The 24984-nt window shown below is 47.6% G+C and overlaps 2 protein-coding genes and 1 long non-coding RNA gene across 4 annotated transcripts in view; 2 read left to right on the top strand and 1 right to left on the bottom strand.

Moving 5' to 3' along the window:
• LHFPL6 (LHFPL tetraspan subfamily member 6) overlaps positions 1–6945 on the bottom strand; it is a 148618-nt gene extending 141673 nt beyond the window's left edge. Inside the window, exons 1-2 of the mRNA XM_074815796.1 lie at positions 6743–6945; positions 3682–4241 (exon numbers count right to left, since the gene is read on the bottom strand). Of these exons, the coding sequence (XP_074671897.1) occupies positions 3682–4066 (385 nt within the window). The 5' untranslated portion in view covers positions 4067–4241; positions 6743–6945. The remainder of the gene's footprint in view (positions 1–3681; positions 4242–6742) is intronic.
• A 478-nt stretch (positions 6946–7423) lies between these two features.
• On the top strand, positions 7424–11174 carry LOC141919710 (uncharacterized). The gene is made up of 2 exons (XR_012622082.1): positions 7424–8557; positions 10364–11174. It is a non-coding gene; the product is annotated as an uncharacterized LOC141919710 (long non-coding RNA).
• Positions 11175–23430: 12256 nt separating this feature from the next.
• COG6 (component of oligomeric golgi complex 6) overlaps positions 23431–24984 on the top strand; it is a 59832-nt gene continuing 58278 nt past the window's right edge. For both annotated transcript variants that reach the window (XM_074815795.1, XM_074815794.1), the window contains exons 1-2: positions 23431–23681; positions 24267–24410. In XM_074815795.1, the coding sequence (XP_074671896.1) occupies positions 23556–23681; positions 24267–24410 (270 nt within the window). In that variant the 5' untranslated portion in view covers positions 23431–23555. The remainder of the gene's footprint in view (positions 23682–24266; positions 24411–24984) is intronic.

Here is a 24984-nt window from a genome sequence, read left to right as displayed (position 1 = left end):
TTTCACCTCAGTTGTCAGTTCTTTGAAGCAATCCAACAGAAATGTCCATGAAGCATGTTCTGAGACACTGCAGCGGCAGTTTGCCCACCATGAACTGCAGACCACTGAGAGCCACTGCAGAAATGGCTGGCCTTGGGGTGTTGGCTACTTCTTGTCGCCCACCACCAAATTGCCTTAGAAAAAGCTAAAAATAGCATTGTTTTTCACATAAGCAATTGCTGTAATGGCTACAGAGCTGCCACGTGATCATGCATGGGAAAGGAAGAGGTTCCCATAATTGCAAATGGGAGGAAAAGTCTATGGTGCAGTCTTCCTACTAGGAACGGAAACTCAGCATGTATCATCCCAGAGTCATCTTAAAATATACATATGCTCTGCAGCCAGGACCATCTGAAATAGCAAATATAGATTAAGAACGTAACATCAACCAATATCTAAAGACCCCTTCTGACTCTATGCGGATCTGCAATTTCTTGTAGGTTCTGCCATGCAATTTTTATGAGAAGAGTAGATTTATGGTATAAGCACTCATGAATAATTCACTCCCATGAGTTGCCACATACAACTTGGGGAAATCCCAGCTGTAAAACCTTGGCACTGTTTAGCTAGTGCAAGCTGCACTACTTTTATACAGGTGTTATTCCACTGACCTACTTGGAGTTACTCCTCCTTCGCACAGCTAGAAGAAGAGGACCAGGCTGTTTGCTTGCCACCTCTGGTAAGCAAACCACTCTGCCACCTCTTCACAGAAGTAAAAATGCTTCCAGTGTTGCACTAAGTTAGTTTTAGCAACCTTTGTGCTTTGGCTCACCACAGCTTCAGGGGCTTGTACATCTCACCCACTCCTGGGCCTCCCATAATACTCCAATGTTAATTGGCTTACTTCCTCATCGAATCCATTTAAATCCATTTAAATAATGCTGAGAAAATTACTTGGATCCTAGACTAATGGAACACCACTAAAGCCATAAACTATCTACACTTCAACAGAAACACAGTTTATTCCAATACTCATCCTCCACCACTGGAGCAGGAGCCACAGCAGGATGTTGGAGCAGGTGACTCAGACAAAAAGAAACAGAAAGTGAAACCGCCTAGCCATCTCCTTGCCCTAACACAGAGGATGAATTAATAACATCACTCAGTGGACTGCTTATTTCCCCAGGCTCTTTCTTCATATAAAGATAGGAGGGGGTTCTTTTCCCCAATCAAAACCAAAATATTTCTGAGAGTTTTATTTGGTTAGATCTCCAAGCGGAGGCCAATTAAAATGGCAATCACTGTACTGCCACTGAGCCATATTCAAAGCACACATTGTGATATATAACTAAACCTTCAACTGCAGTAGAGGGAACAAAGAGCTGGCATTCCCAGTTAGTAAATAAAGTGAACAGCTCGTGGCTATCTTGACATAAAACAACCTAATAATTATAGTGCCTAAGTTAGACATCTGAATAAATGTAGTCATGTCATTTAAACAATGAAGCTATACTGATTTATAGCAGCTAAGGATCTGATTAAGGATGTAAAGATCTGATCTTTACCCTAATATGTCCCTTCAGTTCATGCAAATTGTCGGCTTTCACCACCTGGCTCTCCCTCCTGTCCCCACAGCTGGGTTTTAAGCAGGTTAAGAAATGACAGGTTCTCACTTTGTTCATTTCTTAACACACTTCCAGCAGTGCTGAGTGAAATGAGAGACAACCATAAAAGCCAGTAGAGGGGAAAATTAGACATGCTGTGTAACTAATTTCTGAACTGTAAGCGAAGTTGTTGGCAATTTTTGTTTCATATCACAAGTCCACATTTATTTCTTCGAATTGTCATCTACCGAGGACAAGTCCTACCTGCGCACACCCTTCCAGGCGGGATGGGACGCTTGCCTGGTCAGCTGGGACAAGTTCCAGGAGTGGCTGTGGTGTGGTCTAAAGGGACCTCTCACCTCCTTGCACAGGAGCCACCATTCCGCCTCGGAGAAGGGTGCACACCTTCAGCCCACATAAGTGCCATGGGGGAGCGGGGTTCCTCCTGCGTCCTCCAGCTGGCCACCCACCGCTGGAGATGCCGTGGTCGCTGGGGTGGCTGTAAGCAGACACAGGCACGGCCAGCCCCGCTCCATGGGCAGGCGGGGGAGCACAGCCGTGAGAAAGGGGCCAAACACAAATCAAAACCAGACGAGCCGAGCCAGCAGTTGGGAGGAGGGGGGTGGTTAAAGCATGAACCTGTGATGGCTCTAAGTGAAAATAGCCAGACCAAGCGGGCTTGCAGAATATCACCGAAACAAAAATCCTCTCCACTCCCTGGCTGCCCAGCTGGAATTGTATGATGGAGCAGGCTTCAAGAAGCCACAGCTCCCAGCAGAGTTAACTCTCCAGCAGCTGCTGCACTTTCAAATTGTCAGCCAGATTAAACACAGGAATGCCTGTGAGTCGCAAAGCTGAGAGAAGGGCGAAGTGACGGGGTTGGCTTGCTCTAAAGTCCAGAAACTACTCAAAAATTTGGAGGCAGGGCTCCCTGTGGCCAAGAGGGAGCTACACTGGCATTGCCTGGCTGGAGGCTTGGCACAGGGCCCTTTCCTTGCCTTGGCTGTCTGCCCCAAGTTGGACAGGAGCAGAGTTTTTGTCTTGTGCTTCCTTAGGGCTGCAGACTTGGGATGTATTCGGACTGCCCTTGCAGGGCAAATTTCTGTTTGGAGCGGAATGAGGTGGGGGTCCCACTGCAGCCTGCTGCTCCAGGCACGAGCGGGGTGCCTGGCTGGGACCGAACGCTGCAGGGCACCCAAAACACTGGTACCTGCGCTGCCCCAGCACCGAAAGCTTGTGGAAAACATCCCCTTATGGGGTGGAGCACTTGCACCAAGCAAAAGTGAGTGCCACTGAGCCATATGTCAGTGATGACAAGAGAGTTATGATTTACTGGGAAAACTGCCCTATAAAAAACACACTTAAGGTTCCTGTTTATTATCTCATACCCTTCAAATACTCCACAGTTACAAATACTCCATACAATTACAAGCTAAAAAAAGGAGGGGAGGCAATTCTCCCACACGCTGTCTAGCCCATGGACTCAACAAACCAGCAGCACCATCAGCAAGCAGCATGGGTCAGACAGCCTGGCGGGGCTCCTCCTGCAAGATGGTGGGCCACCTCCACCAGGGATAAACAATCCCTACTTCAAACCTGGACCGCAGACTTGTTGCCAGATTCACGCAGCTGCAGGGAGCAGAGGTGGAGAGAGCTGTGCCAGTGATGGGGGTAGGAAGGAGAAAGAAGAGAGATTGTTCCCACATAACACAGTCTCTCTTCTGCAAAACTGTGATGCTCCATAGGGCTCTGCAGCCTCCACGCTTCTCCAGGTACCTCCACCCCAGCTGAGCTCTGCTGGAAACTACAGCTCACCAAACCACTGCAAAGATGCTGGACCACAGAAATCGACTTGTGATGCAACTCTCAAAGGTTGGACAATGACCAAGCAAGGACTTAAGCACAAGAGAGTGAGCACAGGCGGCTACATCTTTGGGCCACTGAGGCGTTCAGACAACCAGCTCAACCACTGAGGGAGCCAAGTGGTGTCCCCTGTTAGCAGAAAGTTTAACTCACCTCCTCCTCATCCCAAAGCACCAGGAGAGTCTCGACATGTGTAAACCAATAGTCCCCGTCCCCTCCCCATACAAGCACTTACCCCCCAGGAACTGGATGCCTCCTGCCACCCTGCCCACGGTCCTGGAGATGAGCTCGGACACACAGCAGCCCATGAGCGCCGTCAGGGCCACCAAGAGGAGCAGCCCACAGCCCAGGCCCGTCACCACGGTGCAGATCCTCCACTCAGCGCTCGGGATGGCCTGGAAGGAGGCATAGCGGCCACACTGCTCCACCATCACGGTCGTCTGGCGACTTTCATCCCGCACTGGGTAGGAACACCGCCGGAAAGTGCCAAAGGAAACCGACTTCTCCAGCTGAGACCCCAAGAGCCAGTAGGGCATGAAGAAGCCCACACAAGAGGCAGCGGCACAGAGGAAGGAGAGGAAGGCCCAGACAACGCCGGCACAGGTAAGGCTGGAGGCCATCTTTGTCTCTGCTCCAAGACCCCTCGTGATGGGGAGACAGAAAAGCAGCTGTGTATTTTAGAAGAGGTTTATGAATAATCTGGAGTCTCTCAGCCTTGACAAATCCTCACGCTGGGAGAAGCTCGGATCCTAATAGCCGATGGGATGTTTCCTCCCATCATGAAGTCAAAGGTCCCTAATCAAATAACAACACACAAAAAAAGGAGAAAAATACAAGTTCAGTAATACTGATGTTAGAAAAACATGTTTATCTGCCAGAGTGTTTTTCCTTCCTACAGGACTTCTGATTAAGACATCTCACTTTTCTGTCCCATCTTTGCAAGCAGCCGCTAGAATCGCCGTCAGCAATACCGGCTGCCGGGGACAGTGGCGGGAGGCAGCCCAGCCGGCACAGGCTGCTGTGCTCATCCAAGGACACTCTGCAGCCACCTTCAGGGGCTCCCCTTGTGCTTGCCTACTCACTTTTCTCCACTGTATGTCTTGATCTTTCCCATACCAATTGAGAAAAAACATGAGGTCTTGTTTATCCTGAGTTAGTCGGGCCTTCCTCCTGCGGCGCCTGGGGAATGTACTTCATGTTACACATGGCCCCGCAGCTTCAGCACAAAGCCACTTGCAGTGCCTAAGGCTTTCCAAGATCAGACCCTTGTGGCAGAGGTAAACCTCATTAACACACCCCCAGAGAGAAGTGTTACGAGGTGACATTTTTTCCAGCAGTGCCTTAAGTTATTGGCATCCCTGTACAAAAGGAGCCTTTTATCACTTGATGTCCAGAAGTGCCAGGAACCCCAACTCCAGATGGGCTCCCAGCAAGTGAAGACATTGCCACATCTTTTGGATTCACCCCCACGCCACCTCAGGCAGCACATGATTAAAACACACAGGTCTCTCTTAACATTTGTGCTTGCACTCAGCCTAGCTCCTTCTCTTCTTTGCCTCTTCCCAGCTCAAACCCAGGAGCCTTATCCCCTCTGCATCCTTCTCGGACAGCTCGCAGCCTCTAAGCTCAGTACCAGCGTGACCAAGTGTGTCTGACTGTCATAGAAACCTACACGCTGCTTCCCAGAGGTTGGGGGTGTGTTTCTTGTTAAATCCATGCTGGATCATTACTCCAACTGCATTTGTAAATTTATGGATCATTTCTCAGAGTTGCTGCCAAATTAATTCTGATAGCTATTTACAGGGCTTTTTTTTCTAAGCATGATTGGACACCAATCAGTGAATACAATTCATGTACAGGCAATAAAATTAATACTACTTCAGCACAAGGAGGGAAGGTATAGAAAGAGTCTGTAAGTGAAACTAAGCATGTGCACCACACAAAAGTTTTGTTTACTTTTAAAACACTAAGAAGTCTCTTCTCCAATGTTAAAAAAAAGCCTATGCTGCTACTCGAGAAGTGTACACCTATCTACTCGTAGCCTATACGCAGAAATGCCTTTCAGCCTGCAAGACACCAAACCCCTGAGGATAAAAACTTGGGAGAGGGGCATAGGGTGTTTCCATCCCTCCAGAGGCATCTTCTGGAGAAGAATCTGCCTGTGTCTTGGCGTGGCACCAAACGTCTAAGGCAAAGTGGGCCACGGCACTTGGGGATCATCATTCCCTGAATCGGGGGAGGAGGTACGGCTGGAAATAGGGGACAACATGGGGGCTTCCAGGGGTAGGACCCTGCAAACCCGCCGGCTCCGGCGGGGCAGCAGCTTCGCCTCCCCGAAGGCTCACAGCCGGGGAGCTCTCCGGGGAGGCGGACTCGCCCCTCGGGCCCCGAAACTCCGCTCCCCCCCTTCGGGGGTAGGAGGGGGCGGCGGAGAGATCCGGCACCCCCCGAGGGAAGGCGGCGTCCGGGAACCAAAACTCGCCGGGGTGATGCGCGGGGAAGGGCTGCGGGGCCAGAGGGCGCCGCGCCCGCGGAGCCGGAGGGGTGTGAGGGGGACCGGGGAGGTGCCGGCCGGGGAGCAGGGGCTGCGGGAAGGGCAGGGGGCCCCGGAAGGGGCAGGGGCTGCGGCAGGGGCAGGCTGGGAGGGGCAGGGGGTCTGGGAGGAGAAGGGGGTCCGGGAGAGAAAGGGGGATGCGGGCGGGGAAGGGCTGGAAAAGGAGCGGTGTCGGGAGGGCAGGGGATCGGGGGGGGGGGGGGGGGGGCAGGGGGGACAGGAGGACGGAGAACCGGGAAGACAGGGGGGCCGGGAAGGGAGAGCAGTCCGGGGTGGCAAGGAGATCCGGGAAGGACGGGGGCCCGGGAGGGGTAGGATGCGGGAAGGCAAGGGGATGGGAAGGCTGGGGAATCGGGAGGGGAAGGGAGTCTGGAGGGTCCGGTGGAACTGGCAAGGGATGCGGCCGGGAAGGGTGTCGGAGCGGGAAAAGGGATCCGGGAGGGGAAGAGGGTCCGAGGGTGCAGAGGAGGTGGCCGTGCAGGGCAGGGAGGGGTCGGAGAGGGGAAGGAGGTTCCGAGGGCTGGGGGATCCGGAGTCGTGCAGCGGCTACAGCGTTACAGGGAGTGCGGGAGGGCACGGGTCCGGGAGGGGAAGAGGGTACAGGGGGTCCGGGAGGGGCTGGGGATGCAGCCGCGCAGGGAGTGCGGGAGGGCCGAGGTCTGGGAGGAGCAGGAGGGGCGAGGGGTCCGGGGGTGCCGGGATGGGGCCGGGCACGGGGCCGGGGGGGAGAAGGGCTACTTACTGACACGCCGGGCGCGGGGGCTGCTCGCCGCGGCTGCCGGGAGCACATGGGCGCGGAGCCGGGGCGCGGGGCCGGCGAGTGGCGGCCGCCCCAAGCGACTCTCCCCGCGGTCCCGGCGCGGAGGCGATGCGGGCGCTCCGAGGCGGGCGGGACCGGGACCGGGACCCTCCCCAGCCCGGCCCGTCCTCCCCTCCCTTCCTCCGCACGTTCCTCTCCCCCCCCCCCCCCCTTCCCGTTTGATTCCTCGGGAGGCAATGCACTCCGCCGCCTCTCCTCCCCCTTTCCCGGCCGCCGCCTCCCCGGGCGGGACCCGCCGCGGACGGCGCAGTTGCGGGGCCGGGGGCGAGGGGCCGGGCGGCGGCGGGGGGAAAGAGGGGGGGGGCCTTCCCGAGCCCTCCCGGGGAGCGGGTGCCGGCTCTGAGGGGTCGGCGCGGGGGCGGTGGGGTCCCGGCTCTGGGGCGCTGGGTGTCGGTTGCCGGGGGCCGGAGCGGGGGGGTGCGGGCTCCCCGAGGTGGGTCCGGTGGCGGCGGGGAGCGCTGCGGCGCCGCTGGGCTCCGCGGCTGCCTGCGGGGTGCGTGGGGCGGCAGAGCCGGGGACGGAAGGGAGGAAGGGGCAGGAGAGGAGAGGAGGAAAAAGCCGTGGGAAGGAGTGTTAGAAGGAAGGGGGGAAGGCTGCAGCCTTACATGGGAAATATGGGCTAATCTCCTGATGGTGTGCGTGTGATAAGGCGTGTGTGTGTCTGTGTGTGTCTGTGTCTGCGTGCGAGCTGCTGATCCAGCAGTTTGGTCGCAACAGTTCGGGAGCTGGTCTACAGCGAGAGTAAATGTGACCGGAGTACCAAGCAGCTCATCCCGGCCGGGCTAGGTCAAGCGGAGAGACAGGAGCTCCAGTCCTTTCCCAGAGCGTCTTAAGTGGGAAAGTTTTGGGGAGGGGTTGCCTTCTGGGGGCGAGGAGGGATGGTGCGCACAGAGTCCCTGGGAGAAAGAGATTTCCTATTCTGCTTTTTCCTCTCCGCCCTGCAGCTTGAATAAATTCCTTCAGACAGAAGACCATTTTATGCCAGGTTTAAATTATGTCAGCACCAGACAGGCAAAGTCTCTTTGGTAATGTTTCTTTTACAGTCCTGGAACATGACATGTGATTTAAGTACTGATCATTAATATTATTAATGCTAAATGGAAGTGAGGTTTATTGCACTCAGTCTGTGTTTACACCATTTAATAGTAACAACAGTCGTGTTCAGTTTTAAATTACAAAGCCACTTTATTGGATTTTTAAAATAAGACTTTCCATTTTTTCCCCATAATGCAAAGTCTTAAAATCAGAACACTACTGAAAATGCGTATTTTCTCAAGGGATAAAAAATGGATTGGAAAGTATCTAGCAAGATCGAGTTTTCCATCCTAACATTTCAAGTGTATTCTTCAAGGAAAAGGGCTGCAAATCAAAGAAGTAGGTTAAATATAGGCTGAGTGCTAGAATGTATGGAATAATGTCCTTCACAAGGAAGACAAGGCATACCCCCAAAACAGTCCATCACCCCCTGACTACCTCTAGTGTACTATCCACCTAGTACACATCTATATTAGCAAGTAATGTGGGCCAATCTGATCCGATCTGTTGGTGCTGAGGACCTGAATGATGTTCATGCTTTTCCACAGATTTTTCTTCAGATTCACTCCAGCCTGGGTCTATGGACCGAGGGCCCTATGAGTACTCAGAATGTATCAGATGCACTCCTGGCATCTGTCTTCTGCTTTAGTGCTGGCTGTGTCCACTTTGTGTACTCACCACTGCTGGGTAAGCCAAAACGAGGTAAGTGAGGATGATCCGGAGATACACTCCAAAAGCATGCCCTTGATCCACACCAAAACATGAATGTGGATGTGCCCACAGGGTGGCTGACAGAAAGGGAGATGGTGTGACTTTCCCAAGGCTGAGAGCTGGAGCGTGCTCCCCAGCATACCATTCTAGCACCCTCCCCTCAAATCAGATTTCTGTCTGGTGCCAAGCCTCCATGCCTGAGAGTGCCCCAGTTTTCAGGTCTCCACTTCTGCAAGGAGCTATGCACTTGTTGATGAGTGCAGACACTCCTCATTTATCGTTCTCATGACTTCACTTGGCTCAGCCATGTTTTGCCTCCTGCTATTCATTTTACCAACACCTGAAATGACAGGAATACTAAGTTAACATTGTGACATTTGAACTATGCTCTTGGGGTAAAGAAAGAGAAGAATTGAGTACTGTTGTTAAATCTGCAATTGTTTAAAGACCCGGTCTGACATTCTTTCCTTAGCAAAGGGCCTCAGTTATAATGAAACTGTGATAAATGTGTCTAAATTAGGCATGCATTGGGATTAGACAGGGGTAGAAATTGCTTGGCATTAAAGTGACTGTGGAAAAACTTCTGTTTCACACATGTAAATGGTTTCTCAGTTAAAACTGGCTTTGTAAACCTGGGGAGAAGCAAACAAGTATGCATTTATTCATGCAATTTATCTCTTCTATGGTATATGCCAAGGTCCCCAAGTCAGTGTTTACTTTGCTAATGGCATCTCTACAGCAGTTCATTTACTTCCCTTATATGGCCTTTACATTCACTCCCTGAGCTGCTGCCATTCTGCATTCCCTCATGGAAACTGTACGCTGAATTCTGCACCTCTCCTGAAGCATCTTATCTTGCCAACTGTCTCTGAATGCCCCCACAAGCTGGCTGCATGACTTAGTCACTTGTAGAGAAATAAAATTTATTTCACAATCCCTTTTCTGTCAGAGAAGGAGTTTTGTTTTGATTAGAAACAAATTAAACACATTGTGTGTATAAGTTAACATCCAAATTCTTATTCCATTTTCTTCCTAATGTTTACAGCTCAACATGCTTCAGCTGTATCAACATTTGCTGCCCCTTTCAGGGAACATTGTGCTTAGAAGTATTTTTATTGGGAAACTTAGCTGAAATATTTCAATCCATATCTAACCTGTCTGTACTACATGGTGCTTCAGGATCCACAATCTCTCTTGTAACCACAAAAGCAGAGAGACCTCCTCAGAGCAGAGCGATAACAAAAGTCCTAGTCCCCAGGGTCTTGTCTATACTGAAATAGCATCTGATTTTAAAATTGGTTCTGGTGTTTTGAAATTTAAGAGAATTCGCTTTTGAGAAAGCTTCAGAGTTGGTCGAGGGAACCTGAGCCACTGCTGGAATCATTGGAAGTCAGATGGATCAAACACCCATGAATACGCTGTCAGAAAACTACTCTAGCAGGGAGACGGGAAAATATGCTTATAGATTTTACCATTTCTTTTCTCCCCGATCCATTGACTAAGCTGCTGTTACAGCTGGGGCCCTACAGACTCGATGGAGCTAATCAGCGCAGCAGAATAAAAGAGGGAAAATCCTGTCACTGTACCTAAATCAATCCCAGCTAATATACACATCACAGGCTTGGCCACAGACTCCTTCATTACAGCATATCCTGTAAGACAATCCATTGTTATCTAAAATGCCATAGGGGAGTACATATGTTCCCGAACCCCGAGGAAAATGAAGCAGCTAGTGAAGCTCCATCTCATTCTTCAGTCTTTGACAAGAAAAAGAAACAAGACATTTTTATTTTGCAGGCCACCATCTGGTTTTCTCTTGTGTGGTCCACAGGAGAGTGATCACGCCGACATGGTTCCGAGCATCTTACAAAACTGGATCTTCAGGTCATGTCTGTACTCGATTTTAAGTGAAAAAGAAAGGTGTAGGCACAACAATAGACTGAGGCTATGTACTGGGAGCAACAGAAAGTCAACCCAATTATTCAAATACAGTCACTGAAAACCAAACAGACAAGTACTGTTAGGGAAATCATCTGATAATATATTTGCCTGAAATTATGTCCAATCTGCAGCATCTGGAAAAAATCCATCAACTAAACAGGCAGAAAAAGAGAACCCCAAGTCTAACACCAGTAAATTTCTCAGAATAAGGTAAAAAAAAAAAAAATCAGGTCACTAGATCCTAATATATGCATATGGTGTCTCTTTCAAGTCAGACACATTGCGTGTTTTCTACTGTGGGTGGAACTAGACTCCCAAGATTTTGGGCTGTCACACCTAAACTTGAATCCTGGCCTAAAAACTTAGCTCTAAACAAAAGATCCTCTCTCCACTTCCATTCCAATATTATATTATGATTGGTACTTTTTTTAGAGGTTCCCATGGTGGTAAATTTTATGAATCCTATTACTGACAGTTCATGAACAGAACTTAACACATTTCTGAAGGACAGTTGTCTTACTGGATATATAATGCTGTTGTTGCTAATACCAGTCTTCTAATCTCTGGATGCACATACAAATAACACGTCAATGTATAACAAAAAAGGGAAGCATTCTTTATTATTTCCGATAAAGCCTCCTTATGTTGTTTCATCTTTATAAAGTTATTACTTATCATCTATTATATAAAAGCCACCAGGTGGTCTGCATTTTTCAAGGCTCTAAAATAGTAGCTACAGCAAATCAAGCTACTGATTACTCCTTTTGTGTTCTGTTGCTGACAAGCCTGGTGGCTGTGGGAGAGGCCGGAGAGGTTTAGTCTGCACCAGCCCCGCAGCTGGGGGAAGGAATTCCAGTTCAACCCTCGCAAGCACTGCCAAGGTGACCGAGCTCTGGGATGACAGGTCCCAGACCCATCCTCCTTCGACAGGGAATTGGTTTAGTCCTGCACAAACTCAGGAAAAACATGTGGATGATGTCAATCCTAAATTTCCACTGTTCCCAAGTGGACTTGGAAAAATAAGGAATGTCTGGATAACAAATGAGCGATTTCCCAATAAGAAATGCTCATCTACTAGCAGCTTGTTTTCTGTGCATATAGACCCAATACAAATAATTTAATCGTGGCATCTCATTTACCAGGGAACACCTGCCTATCTTCCCTAGACGCTGTTAAAGAATGCGGGGAATATACAAAGAGCAGGTCTTGCCACTGCGCTCTTTTGCACTTTGTGGCGTGCACGTTCGGCAAAATGAGATTGTTTAATGGCGCATGCAACAGTTAAGATTTTTCTGTTCCATTTAAAGCCTCAGTTAGGGATCGGCTTTCAGTTGCGAGTCACATTTTCAAAGCAGGGCCAGGAGCGTGCTAGTCCCCAGCGAGCTCGGCTGGGCTCGGCTCGGCTGGGCTCGGCTCGGCTGGGCTCGGCGGAGGCGGGAGCCGAGCTCTGCGCTGCTCGACAGTGACACTCGCTGGGCGGCCGGGACAGGGAGCGCGGGAAGGGCGGAGAGGCCGGCCTGGCAGCGCAGGGGGGCTTCGCACCTACCGGGGCCGTGGGGAAGTGGCACGGGTTCAGCCCTTGACCCCCCTGCCCGCTGCGTGCGATGCGGGCTGCAAGACGGGGCAGGGCGTGTGCGTGAAAAGCGGGGGCAGGGAGGAGAGCTTGTTTCTGTTCTCCACAAAATGTGTGTGATTCGTAACCACCCTGTGCCACGATCTTGAGGTTCATGAGATGCATTTGCAGAACACGCAGCGGTGACTTTGGCGGCACAGTTTGCATAAGCGGTGTGTGTCTGTGAACGCGGTGCAAGGCACCATATCGTTCCTCCCCACAAGGCTTTTGCCGCAGAACTGGAGCTGAGCTGCCTCTCCCCCTGAGCTCCAGCAGTCATTTGCATCTAGGTCACCATATTTGATCACATTCCCAAGAATGAGGCTAATGACTTCTGGGGTTTTTAAAAAGGAAAGCTGAAAATCCTCTTCTTGGGGACAAAGGCCAATTCATTTTACAAGTGGAAGCTCATTTCCTCCCCATCATACCCTGAGGTTCATACAGATCTCAGGCACTCTGTGAAGCTGAAACCTCTGAAATCTTGCATGGATTCATTCACGGAAAAATTGTAATGCCAACTCTTGTCAGCTGAAACCCAAACGGTACCCACTTCCCAGTGTATCCATGTCCAAAACATGTTCTCAGTGGGGGAAGAACCAAGCTCATTTTTTAAAGCTCTCTAAAATGCTTGTCATGTATATATCATTCATATGCCTACATGGTATGCATTTATGTATTACACGTATATACCTATAGTTCCACATATTAAAAATACTGCATAGGGAGTACCTGAAACCCAGACTGGACTGTAGAGCCCAGGCTACCTACCCTGCACTGTGTGGGGAGGGATAGTCACCTCTTCAGCCACAGTGGGTTGAATCATGTTCTGGTCATGCCTTGTGCTCCCAGGGAAGCTGAAGCAAGCTGTTGAGAGGTGTATCTTGGTCTCGGTGCCTGCATTAATCTTTTGCTTTGGCCCGTGTTATCCTTCCAAATTACAAGTTGTTCTTCCTATGTAATTCAAATGCATCGTTTCCCGTTTCCACCAAAAACTGCATGCTCTGGGAAGAGCTCTTAAATGCATGTAAAAGGGTTCTCTCTGTATTATGTCATAGAAAAATAAGATAGTCATAGATTTTGCTTCTCCAATATAACTACATATTTCAATATTCCTTTTCCTGATGAAAAAGCTAATTAGCAAGGTCATTACAGTTGCCACTTATAAGGGGGAAGATAGTAATTCCATTAATATGCTCACAGGAACTTCATTTATATTACCTCTTAACCTTTACAAGGATATTATCATTTCAATAATTAATTGCTTTTTGCCATTTCATTTGCAGTTTACCATTTTCAAGGGAAATTACCCATTAAACAGAGGACTCTTCTTTTTTTAAAAAAAAAATCCTTCACTCAAATATACACCATCAGCTGCCTTAGAGATGCTAGATATTTGCTAAGCCACTTTCACATTTGAGAAAAGAAGACTCTGTGGTAGTTCTGTGTATTAAAGAACTGCCCATCACTTGGAGCTTTAACCACCTGGAGGAAAATGAGGCAGAACGGGGCTGAGGCGGTGATGAGGATATTTCTTATTCTCTTCCTCCAAATTCAGGAAGCCAATGCACCCTTCCTCTCTGATGCAGTGAGAATTGTCTTCCCTCTTTCTTCACAACCATCTTGTTTCTTCAGCTGAAGATAATTTATGCTGCAATACCCATACATGAGTGCTTCTGTTAACTTCAGTGACTGAAAAAAGAAAGGAACTTTGGCTCAACATTGTAAAACACAGAAACTCTGGCCATAAATCACCAAGCACTTAAGCACATCTTCAAGACAGTGCCCAACACTTTGGAGAATGGAGCTCACACATATTCCTGCTCATGCTCAAGTCTCTTGTAAAACAACTATTCATTTCAAGAAATCAGACACAAGCCGATATCCCTGTGGTGGTATGCTGGCATAATATCTCCACTACTGATAATAGAAATTGTGTCCAAATCCCATCACACCAAAAGAAAATTGGATTAATATTGGTATCTGAGAAGGTGAGTAATGCATCGCAAGTAGGCATATCTCTGACAGAGTGAAACACATACCTCTGAGCATGGGAAGACAGAGAGCAGGTGACAAAATGAATAAAGAAAGGAGACATAGGAGAAGAGGAAACAGAAGAAGCAGGTATGAACTAGACTGCACCATTGATTTATGAATGAAAATTTAAAAGTTTTTCTGATTCAGGTGCAAAAATTGAACTAGCCCTTGGGCAGTTCTACTCTTGCAACTGGCAAGTCCACGATGTGTCACCCAAAATGATATGTGTCTGGATGATATGTCACATGCCTACAGGCACCAAGTGGATCATTTTACTGTGAAAATAAGACATTTTATTTATGCAGTTGTAAAATCAAACATCCTGGGGTTTTTACCCCCTTCCCCTTGAGTATATGGAGAGTCTGGGGTTACACCAGCATTCTAATACTATATTTCATTTCTGTAGCTGGGGCATACTCTTAGTATTATTTGCAGAGAAGTCAAAAGCCACAGTCAGACCAATGAGGATTAAAAAAAAATTGGTCAATGGTCCATCATACAAATTTTCTATGCAGACAGTGGAGAAGACTAGGTAGGAATTGCCTTCTGAAAGTTCCTTTCTTTCACTCCTCTGATAGGATAGGATGTGGACTTCACCTCTAACTTTTAGATGGTAGAAGACTGGTGAGATGTATCCCACCGTAAGTACTTAATGTTCTCTTCAAGTGTTCAGGTATCTAAGTTGAAGAGAGCAAGAAGAGATTCATGCCACTTAATGTTCAGAGCTTCCTATATCAGCAGTGGATCAGTAGTCACACTGCTAGTAAAGCAGCAAAATAATCTGCTTTTTGACCAGTGAAAGGAAAGCCTAGCTCCATGCCAGCATGGGCATTTCTTGCCATAAGATTTCCACAGTGAGGCACAAATATTGCTTGAAGACAATCTGCTAATTTCTGTCAGTTAGCACTGCAATCTGCAATCCACAATCTGGTTAAGGCACCTGATGCTTCTCTTTAGGGTGTTACTGTGCCTATATTACTAGTACTCTAGACTTTATCACATAGAAGGCCATGTATGGGGCAGAAGTAGAAGGAAGCCACTAATCACCACAATTAACATTAAAATATCCTCTCAAAACCTACAGATTGGCAGTTCACTCAACATGACATTTGCTTTTTGAAAGGCATGTGCTCTGCATGCACAACATTATTTTAAGGTGTCATTGTTTAAGGGAAGTTGACAGTGATGGGTGATGTATAAACAGGCTGATGATATTCTGAACAGAGTTCTACCTGCATGGACAAGAAAGTCCTTGCTAGTTTGCATGCAAAAGGAAGCTTGGGGCCTATTCTGTGGAACTTGATAGTCTCTTGTAATTAATACTGTAATTGGAGGTTGCTGGAAGTGCTCCTTGAGCTCCTGCCAGGGAATGCGAGTGCTTCACAAAGCTGTCGATGCCGTGCTGTACACCAGCCGAACCAACCTACTCGGCTGCAGTAGATGCTGACGCTGAACTCCTGCGTTGGCAAAACTCTCATCTGAGCAGCTAAATGCACAGCGCTTTTTCCTTCCAATGTAATCACAGAGCGACATCAGTACTATCCAGCCATCTGACAGCCACATCACCCAGGGTGGCTAGGCTGAGCTGTCCTCCCTCTGCATTTCAGAGCAGGCAGCCCATCACCGTGCTCCCCACTGCTGTTCTGCAGCCACCCGACAGGGCCCGGAACAGGGGAGGTCGCTACCACTCTGCCTGTTCTTGGCAGAGCTGCCCAGACTCACTCCAGTCTCACAATTTCAAATTGCAAATGGATAAATATGCATGAGAGATGCAGAAGTTTAGAAACAAGTTTGCTTCCTACAACCTTTGCCTTCCCTTGAGGACATAATTATTGGCTTCCAGTGCATCAGTCATAGGGATGCCAGTCCTGTAATAATGCCATGAAGGCAGAAATGACCACCAGAGAGAGATGGCAGGTAATCTGAGCAAGAAACTGCAGGCTTAAACATATTTCTTCTGAAGGTGAGTAGATCTTCGCAGAGAAATTGTTTGCAACTCATCTGCAGTGAATGCAGCCAGTGTCAGCCATTAAGTAATAAGTTATTTTTATCCACTGCAGCTCTCCAGCATCTTGGAGGGTGATGGCATCTTGCCAAGGTTTTGGAAGGGCTGCATGAGCTGACACACAAAGATGAATGGTTGAGGCAAGCCCAGAGGACACTTCTGAGTCAACTTTACAGAGGTAGCTCCACATTGGAGTTGTTTTGCTTCCCTCCTGACAGATATCAGAGAGTGTGACTTCTGGCATTTTGGAAACTTTTACTTTTCCTGCTGTAGCAATAAATTTTGATTAAATTCACCCAAACAGATTCGTTATGAGTACTAGGGAAACCTGTTTATAACACCCATACATGTAAAATTAGGTTGATGTTCTTTACTGTGAATAAAGGTGGTGAAACACTGGAACATGTTGCCCAGAGAAGCTGTGGCTGCCCCCTCCCTGGAAGTGTTCAAGGCCAGGTTGGACGGGGCTTTGAGCAACCTGGTCTAGTGGAAGGTGTCCCTGCCCATGGCAGGGAGGTTGGAACTAGATGATCTTGAAGGTCGCTTCCAACCCAAACCATTCCATGATTCTGTGTTGTAATGCTGCTGTGAAAATTGCCATGATTGTCAATATTTTTATGTGAGTTGACCTAGCAGCATCCCTAAGGTGCAGTTTCACAAGACCATGGCTTTTGTGATGAAGCTGCCACACTTTTGCCCCCATGCCACACCATTGCTTGTCCCCTCAAGAGTTCCTTGTGCCCTCATGGTTCCAGATACACTTTTGCCTGACAAAACCGTTAGCTGCCATTTAAAAGGGAAGTCCTGTCCCCAAGGTGTTCCTGGCCATAGACTCTTGTCTCTCCTGTGCCAATACAAACATTTGTGCAGGATTTGCTGTGTTAGCAGGGTGAGAAATCTATCATCTTATGCAACTACATTCCAAGGAACAGCTACTAGCTCAAGTATAGCAGTTATTCACACTAAGGACTGTACTTTGGATAGTGACCATGGTAAAGAAATTGGCTGAAGCTAAGAGAAGCCAGTCATACTACCCTGCCTGTGTGGCAGAAATGCGTGGGGGGGTAGATTCAAAAAGGGCAGGAGCGCAAAAGTTACACAACAGGAGTTTAAAAGGATCTTAGAAAAGACAAATAGGCTTCAAAACAGAGATCAGCCAGTCAATGCAATAGAGGAAATGGAAAAGGCTGCAAAAATGTACTTCATTACACATTTTATTACTATGTCTGTATTTATGCATCTCTTGTCTTGCCAAGTGGAATAATACTATCCTGGAGTCCTGTATGAATCCTGAATGGCAGCAATATATGCAACATTTATCACGTGTCTTCAGTGACTTGAACTGTAAACACAAAGCAACCATAGTGGTTGGATTCTGGGGATAACAACAATTGCCTAAGCTGTGCGGGCATTTCAGTGAAGAATAGTCATGGTTCATCACTAGCTGTGGGGGCTTAAGGCAGTGGTCTGGATTTCCATTAATGGATTTTAACGAACAGTCTGTTCACAGGAAACATGCCAGAAAAGTCAAGGGAAGAAAAAACTAAGAGATTCGACTGAAATCCATAAGACGTGGACATTTGACCCACAGCGCTGGATTAAAATAGAGCAGTCAGAGGAGCTGCCAAAAAAGGGAACTCTGCCAAGTTTGCAGCAGTTATGGTCTGTGTTAAAACTTGTGCTGCTGATGGACTTACTCAAAAAGCATTTGTTCTAATGCCATAAATCCCATGATTTATTAGATCTACATTTGGCTTCTCATGATCCATGTCATGGCCGTGTCATGATCCTGTAGATGGCCTTGGGTTGATCGGCTGAGGTGAAGGCACTGCCCAGTAATTTAGGCATCATTTTCTAGATTTTCTTTGCTAGAGACTGACCTCAGCTGAGATCAGAACATAGTGAAGGGTACTGTTTCTTTGCCTGATGGTGAATCGTAATTTTTGTTCAGTTGTTTGGGTTACTTTTATTTCATCTGTAAAACAGAACACATTCCAGAGACCTTTAGCCAGCAAGACACAGGCAGTCATTGCTTAAAGAGGAAGGATAGCAGGTCTGGCATACACCATTAACATTATATCATGTGTTACTTGTGTCGTGCTTCTACTTTTTTTGGCAAAAATATTCCTCTTTGTTGCTATACTGTAATAACAATAACAATAATCTCTTATATTACAGGTCTCATCGACATACTAATGAGCATATGCAAAGGAAGATAAGCTTTATACCTGAGCCACGGAGACAGTGTCACTAAGGTGATGCAGTTAGTCAGCTATTAAGCAGATATTAGTTCTTCTGGCTCCACCATCTAAGCCATTTATTTCTTTTTTCTAGGTGAAACTTGGGCCCTCACTATAGTGACTGGCAGTGCCATGACCTATTGACCTTGCTGGGGATGTGGTCACGTAGTCTAGATGACCACTTCCTTAGAGAATTCCTGTATCATGTAGAGTTCTGAAGCCAAATACATTTAGACCAAACCCTATCAGTTTTGCTGGCACAGTACTTACCTTGAAATCAATGGCTGGGTTTTTTTAGCAGAAGATGAACAGAAAGACTTCACGGGTTTGGTATGCATTAAAGTGCATACTGTACTGTTACTGTTATCTTTTCAGTGAGTTATAACAAACAGGAGTTTTACAGCTCCTCAACCAGGTGGCTGATTCAGCATCACATATATTATAGCCACTACTGCTGACTGTGAGGCATGACAATAAATCCTCAAGTGATATAGCATGAGCTAACCGAAAACTTCAGAGCTGTACATTCTTCTGGAGCTTCAAGGGACACAGACAGGTTTCACTACATGACTACAGGTTGCTGTCAGGGTGACCTTTGGCCAAATCACTCACAGAGTCATACCTTCATTTGCAAAATGGGGTCAACACTGTCTGAGCTTTTGAAAAATTGTTAGCTCAAGGAAAGGGCTGATTTGGCCCAGTGAAAAGTATCTACAATAACCTCTCAGAAAATAAACCATCAAAAAATCCAATTCTAATTGACTTAAAGACACAGAACATTTTCCTGTGCTCCTGCCTATCAACTGGATTTTCTAGCCCAACCACAGCACAAAATAACAACAAAATGCCGGAGAAAGCCAAAGAATAATTTGATGGCAGAGAACTAGTGAAGAACATAAGGCAATGATGGATTTCTTCTGGGGTATGTTGTGTGCAGTGGAGAGCCTGGCAGAGCCAAGTTCACAGAATCAGAATCATCAGAGAATCAGAATCACAGAATCACCTAGGTTGGAAAAGACCTTGAAGATCATCTTGTCCAACCATTAACCTAACACTGACCGTTCTCAACTACACCAGATCCCTCAGCACTATGTCAAGCCTGCTCTTAAACACCTCCAGGGATGGGAACTCCACCACCTCCCTGGGCAGCCCATTCCAACGCCTAACAACCTGTTCTGTAAAGAAATGCTTCCTACCCAGTCTAAATCTTCCTTGGGACAACTTGAGGCCATTCCCTCTTGTTCTATCGCTTGTTACTTGGTTAAAGAGGCTCATCCCCAGCTCTCTGCAACCTCCTTTCAGGTAGTTGTAGAGGGCGATGAGGTCTCCCCTCAGCCTCCTCTTCTCCAGACTAAACAACCCCAGTTCCCTCAGCCGCTCCTCGTACGACATGTGCTCCAGAACCTTCACCAGCTTCGTTGCCCTTCTCTGGACACGCTCGAGTAATTCAATGTCCTTTTTGTAGTGAGGGGCCCCAAACTGAACACAGTAATCGAGGTGCAGCCTCACCAGTGCCGAGTACAGGGGTAAGATCACTTCCCTGTCCCTGCTGGCCATGCTATTTCTGATACAAGCCAGGATGTCATTGGCCTTCTTGGCCACCTGGGCACACTGCTGGCTCATGTTCAGCCAGCTGTCGATCAACACCCCCAGGTCCCTCTCTGACTGGCAGCTCTCCAGCCACTCCTCCCCAAGCCTGTAGCGCTGCTGGGGGTTGTTGTGGCCCAAGTGCAGCACCCGGCATTTGGCCTTATTGAAAATCATACAGTTGGCCTTAGCCCATTGAACCAGCCTCTCACCTGATCTTCTATAAGGGCTGCAGCATAAAGGGCTGCTATCACTTTCACAAGGATGGCATAGCTGAGCAGCAAGTTACTATAGCCAGCTTCCCGCAGATGCTCTTCTTCCCTGCATCTGAAAGCATCAGGGCCTGTAAATTGTATATAACAGTAGCATTGTCAAATTCTTTTTATCTACTACACTGTAATAGATAGAAAATACAACTGATTATGAACATTTGTTATATGACGTTTCACCTCCCTGACTTTACTTCATAATCTGTCCTGTTCCTATGTCCTCTGTGGATCATACTGAAGCAAGTTCTGCATCAGTCTATCCTTCCTTCCTTCCTTCCTTCCTTCCTTCCTTCCTTCCTTCCTTCCTTCCTTCCTTCCTTCCTTCCTTCCTTCCTTCCTTCCTTCCTTCCTTCCTCAATCTCTACTATTCTTCTTCTTCTAATGTATTTTTACATTTTCTTCTGTGTTCATCACAAAAATCCTTTCTCACCCTCATTTGCTTGTGACAACAGCTATAGCAAAGGGCCATTTCTCCTTCTCTGTATATAAGAAAACATTTCCTTTTTGTCCTGCTCTATCACTCCTCTTTTGCCACAGGATAGGGAGATATCAGTTCCAGTCATGTCTTTGACCCCAGTCAACCTATTCATCCACTGGAGTTTTATTCTTACTTAGACTTCTTAAGAACAGACTACTACAAACCTTTTTGTCTTTGCCTTTGAAAAGTACATGTACCTCCAAGCATTTGAAAGTACAATGGCATTATTAGCTGGGGCTACATAGATGACAGGTAGCATTCCACAGAACACACACTCCCTGTTCTGCAGGCTAAACTGTGGTCCTGTCTGTAGTGCAGCAAATGAGTGTTTTGTGAACACTTTCACTAGCTGCATAGTGATAACAGTTATTTTGCTGTCTATTCCTGGGGAAAAAACAAAACCAAAAAGCAACACAATAAGGAACTGAGATAAGAAAATCAACAGAAAACATCATGTACCAGACATTTTTTTGCTGACACCTGTATTTTTGCTGCCGTATCTAGCTTTGTAAGGGGATTTATCCTTGACACTACACAAACTGTTTTCCACTGATACATAGACTGATATCTGAAATCAGAGTCCCTTCTGGCAGTTACAGATCACAAACTCTCAATTGTTTTATCCCACAGTGTACATCCAGTTGACTTAACACAACAATGTTTGCTGATGGACAAGAAAACTGTTAAGAATGTCATGTCAAACCCACTTTCATGACACTTACAAGCCATGGCACATCAGCTGAGATTTAGAGGGTGACCTCACTGCACTATCACATTTGCATTTTTGTTTAAAAAGATCTGCTCTGAGGAAAAATGTAGCCTGCAAATATTATCCATGTTGGAAAAGGAGAGGATTTTTTTGGTAGCTGCATCTAGTATTCCTAAAAGAATAACAAAAGGTAAGTCCTGGTGTCTTCATACAAATACTTCTTGCAGTTGTGGGAGATTAAAAAGTGCTCCCTCAATTATTTCTTCTCATTTTCCCAGGAGAACACATTCACAGATAAAAACATGCTGTTTCAAAATCCTATCAGTTCCTGCCAGCCCAATGTGTTATGTTAGCTAGAAGCATTCTGGCTCATGAAACACATTCTTGAAAAAATGCACACCCATCAAGGAGCATCTGAAAGCAGAACTGTCTGCTTCAAAAGAAAATGCACCAACTGATAGAGGAAAATCTTTGTGGCTCCGTGTAGGTTTGTGGTATAACTTGCTGGACAAGACTTGGCAATGGTCTTGACTCATCTGACACTCGCGGTTCAGATGTTCAAGTCTTTCTGACTTCAAGGTGTGCCTTCACTCTGTCAACTCATCCAACAGGTTAACAGCATTTGAAATGTTGTTCAAACTGCTAACAACATTCAATTTATAAGTGGGAGGGGATCTTTCCAATAATAGGATTTTTGAGAGATGCTTAAATACTAATTGCTCATAGCTGTGATGACAGCATACTGGTTTATCTCTTTTGACGTGGAGAAGGGAGATCCTAGCTCCTGGAAGCTTAGTCAGAAGCAAAGGACATAACATCAGCGTATTAGGGTGGAGGATCAGAAACTAAGAAGGGAAACAAGGAGTCTGAAAATATTTGAAAACCTGCTTGCTGACTAGCCAACAGTAGAAACAAGGCACTACACAGGCTGTTTAGAAAAGCTGGCCTTTTATGCAGATGATTTATGTGAGGAAGCAAACAAAAAAATAAAAATTAAATAGAAAAATATCTTACCACTGTCCCCATCATGCTAAAATTTCAGGTGGGCGTCTCTGCTCACATAAATTTTTCTTGAGATAAATGACTCAAACTAAAAGAAAAAATAAGTGAATGAAAACTGCTCCACTCTGGGCATAAAGGGAAAGGTTACTCGATTTGCCTGCAGTTCTTTCAGGAATAGCCTACAGAAGAGCAATGGGAAGTCCCCAGACTCCTGAAGAGTTAAGCTGCTGCTTGAGTCTTTGCTTTTTGATCCACACACCACCAGACAAATGGAAACAGACTTTCAATTGCATGGGCAAGGCGCTCTTGTTTTCAGAGCTAATACCATGGTGGGACCCCCGTCTTCATAAGTAACAGCTGTGTGCTGTATATATTCATCTTCTTTCCATGGTGTCTTACCTTCATCTGCATATCCGGTTTTTGTCCTTTGGAAAAGCTCACAGAAATCCCTTCATCGCACCTCAGCGCTTGACACAGGACATGTCACGGCTGCAGAACAAGAGCGGGGCGCGCAGCCAGGCTCCTGAGGCTGTTCGACCCAGAGTGCCGAGGCAGCACCGCGGTGGGTCCCAGGCCAGGCGGCCGGGCTGTCCAGGGGAGCGGAGCCCACGGCTGCAGCAGACACAGATCCCACCGCGGCCCCGGCTCACGAAGCCACATCTCCTTCCCTCTGCGGTGGAGGGGCAGCTCTGCTGCTCTGGAGACACGAGGAGACCTCGGGGGTGAGACCTTTGTGTCAGTAAACGCACAGCCGAAACAAGACACCCCCCTCATTTTCATACACTTTTACTGTCATTGCTATTAGCTTATACAATAGAGCCCATTTATTTTTCCTTTTTAGCTAAGCTCATAAATAAGCATTTATTTCATGAAATAAATACAGCTAGCCGACCTCAGGAAGTGAACCCTCCTTCTTACCATCAACCCCTAATCTTTTTATTCATTCCCCTGCGAGCCACCTGTACCGGCGACCAAAGGCCCGGGCCCCACCACCAGCCGCTGCGGGCCTGCGCCCGGGGCCGGGCCGGAACCAAAGCCTCGGGGCCGCGTTTCCGCCGGGGCCGGTCCGCCGCTGCGGCGCTGGGTGCGAGCGGCAGGGGAGGGCCGCAGCCATGGCCGACACCGCCGCACCGCCGCCGCCCGCTGTCCCCGCTCCGGGGCTGCCGGCCTCCCCCGGCAGCAACCCGCTGTCCCGCAAGCTCAACAAGATCCTGGAGACTCGCCTGGACAACGACAAGGTGGGGCGGGCGGCGGCTGAGGGGGCGCGGCGGGGGCCGGGGCCTGCCCGGCGGGAGCGTCCTGCGGGCGGGCGGCCGGATGAGCCGTCAGGGCTGCGAGCCCCGATAGGCTCCGGCGCGGGGGAGCCACCGTGTCATACCCTCAGTTCCGCTGCGGAGTCGCAAGGTGACGTTTGCAGCGTTAATTAAAAACAAAATTGGGTTTTGCTTCTCCAGCGACATGCCACGCACCTGTTCGATACCTTCAAATCGTAGGCAGGTTTGTATTGCTTAGCTCGGAGGGCGCTTCTCCGGCTTTTTCTGATTTAAATGTTTTCTAGCTATAGGTAGGTCGTGCGTTAACCCGGTGTAATCTTACTGATTAAAGCTATTCTGAAATAGTAAGGTTTGTGTTATAACATACAAGAAGAAGAAAGACTCAACAATTATTTTAGTTATCTGGAGTGTGTTTAGGTAGTCTTTTCTCTAAAATCATGTAGTAGTTTTTTGGGTTTTTTTCTTAAAACCACAAACATAGTTATAGACTATGTAAGCTGCTTCTTTGTAACTGTGTGGAAAGTTAAGGTCTTTTTTTTTATTTTCTAGGAGATGCTGGAAGCACTCAAGGCTCTCTCGACCTTTTTTGTTGAAAACAGTTTGCGCACCCGAAGAAACTTGCGTGGAGACATTGAACGACGAAGCTTAGCCATAAATGAAGAATTTGTCCACATATTCAAGCAAGTTAAAGAGGTAGTATTTTTACAGTGTGACTAGCTATCTTGCAAGAGTACTGCTATGTAATTTAAAGTTTAAAAAAAGTATTAAGAGAGATTTTGACTTTACAGGACAAATATACTTTTACAGTAAAATAGGGAGGCTCTGCAGAGAGATCTGGACAGGCTGGAGCGATGGGCTAAGGCCAACTGTATGAGTTTCAATAAGGCCAAATGCTGGGTGCTGCACTTGGGTCACAACAACCCCCAGCAGCACTACAGGCTTGGGGAGGAGTGGCTGGAGAGCTGCCAGTCAGAGAGGGACCTGGGGGTGTTGACTGACAGCCGGCTGAACATGAGCCAGCAGTGTGCCCAGGTGGCCAAGAAGGCCAATGGCATCCTGGCTTGTATCAGAAATAGCGTGGCCAGCAGGGACAGGGAAGTGATCTTACCCCTGTACTCGGCACTGGTGAGGCTGCACCTCGATTACTGTGTTCAGTTTGGGGCCCCTCACTACAAAAAGGACATTGAATTACTCGAGCGTGTCCAGAGAAGGGCAACGAAGCTGGTGAAGGGTCTGGAGCACATGTCATACGAGGAGCGGCTGAGGG

The sequence above is a fragment of the Strix aluco genome, chromosome 2 (genome assembly GCF_031877795.1).
Source record: "Strix aluco isolate bStrAlu1 chromosome 2, bStrAlu1.hap1, whole genome shotgun sequence".
NCBI classification, from domain to species: Eukaryota; Metazoa; Chordata; class Aves; order Strigiformes; family Strigidae; genus Strix; species Strix aluco.
The sequence above is the reverse complement of the archived record's forward strand: the minus strand, read 5'-3'. Positions and strand labels throughout refer to the sequence as shown.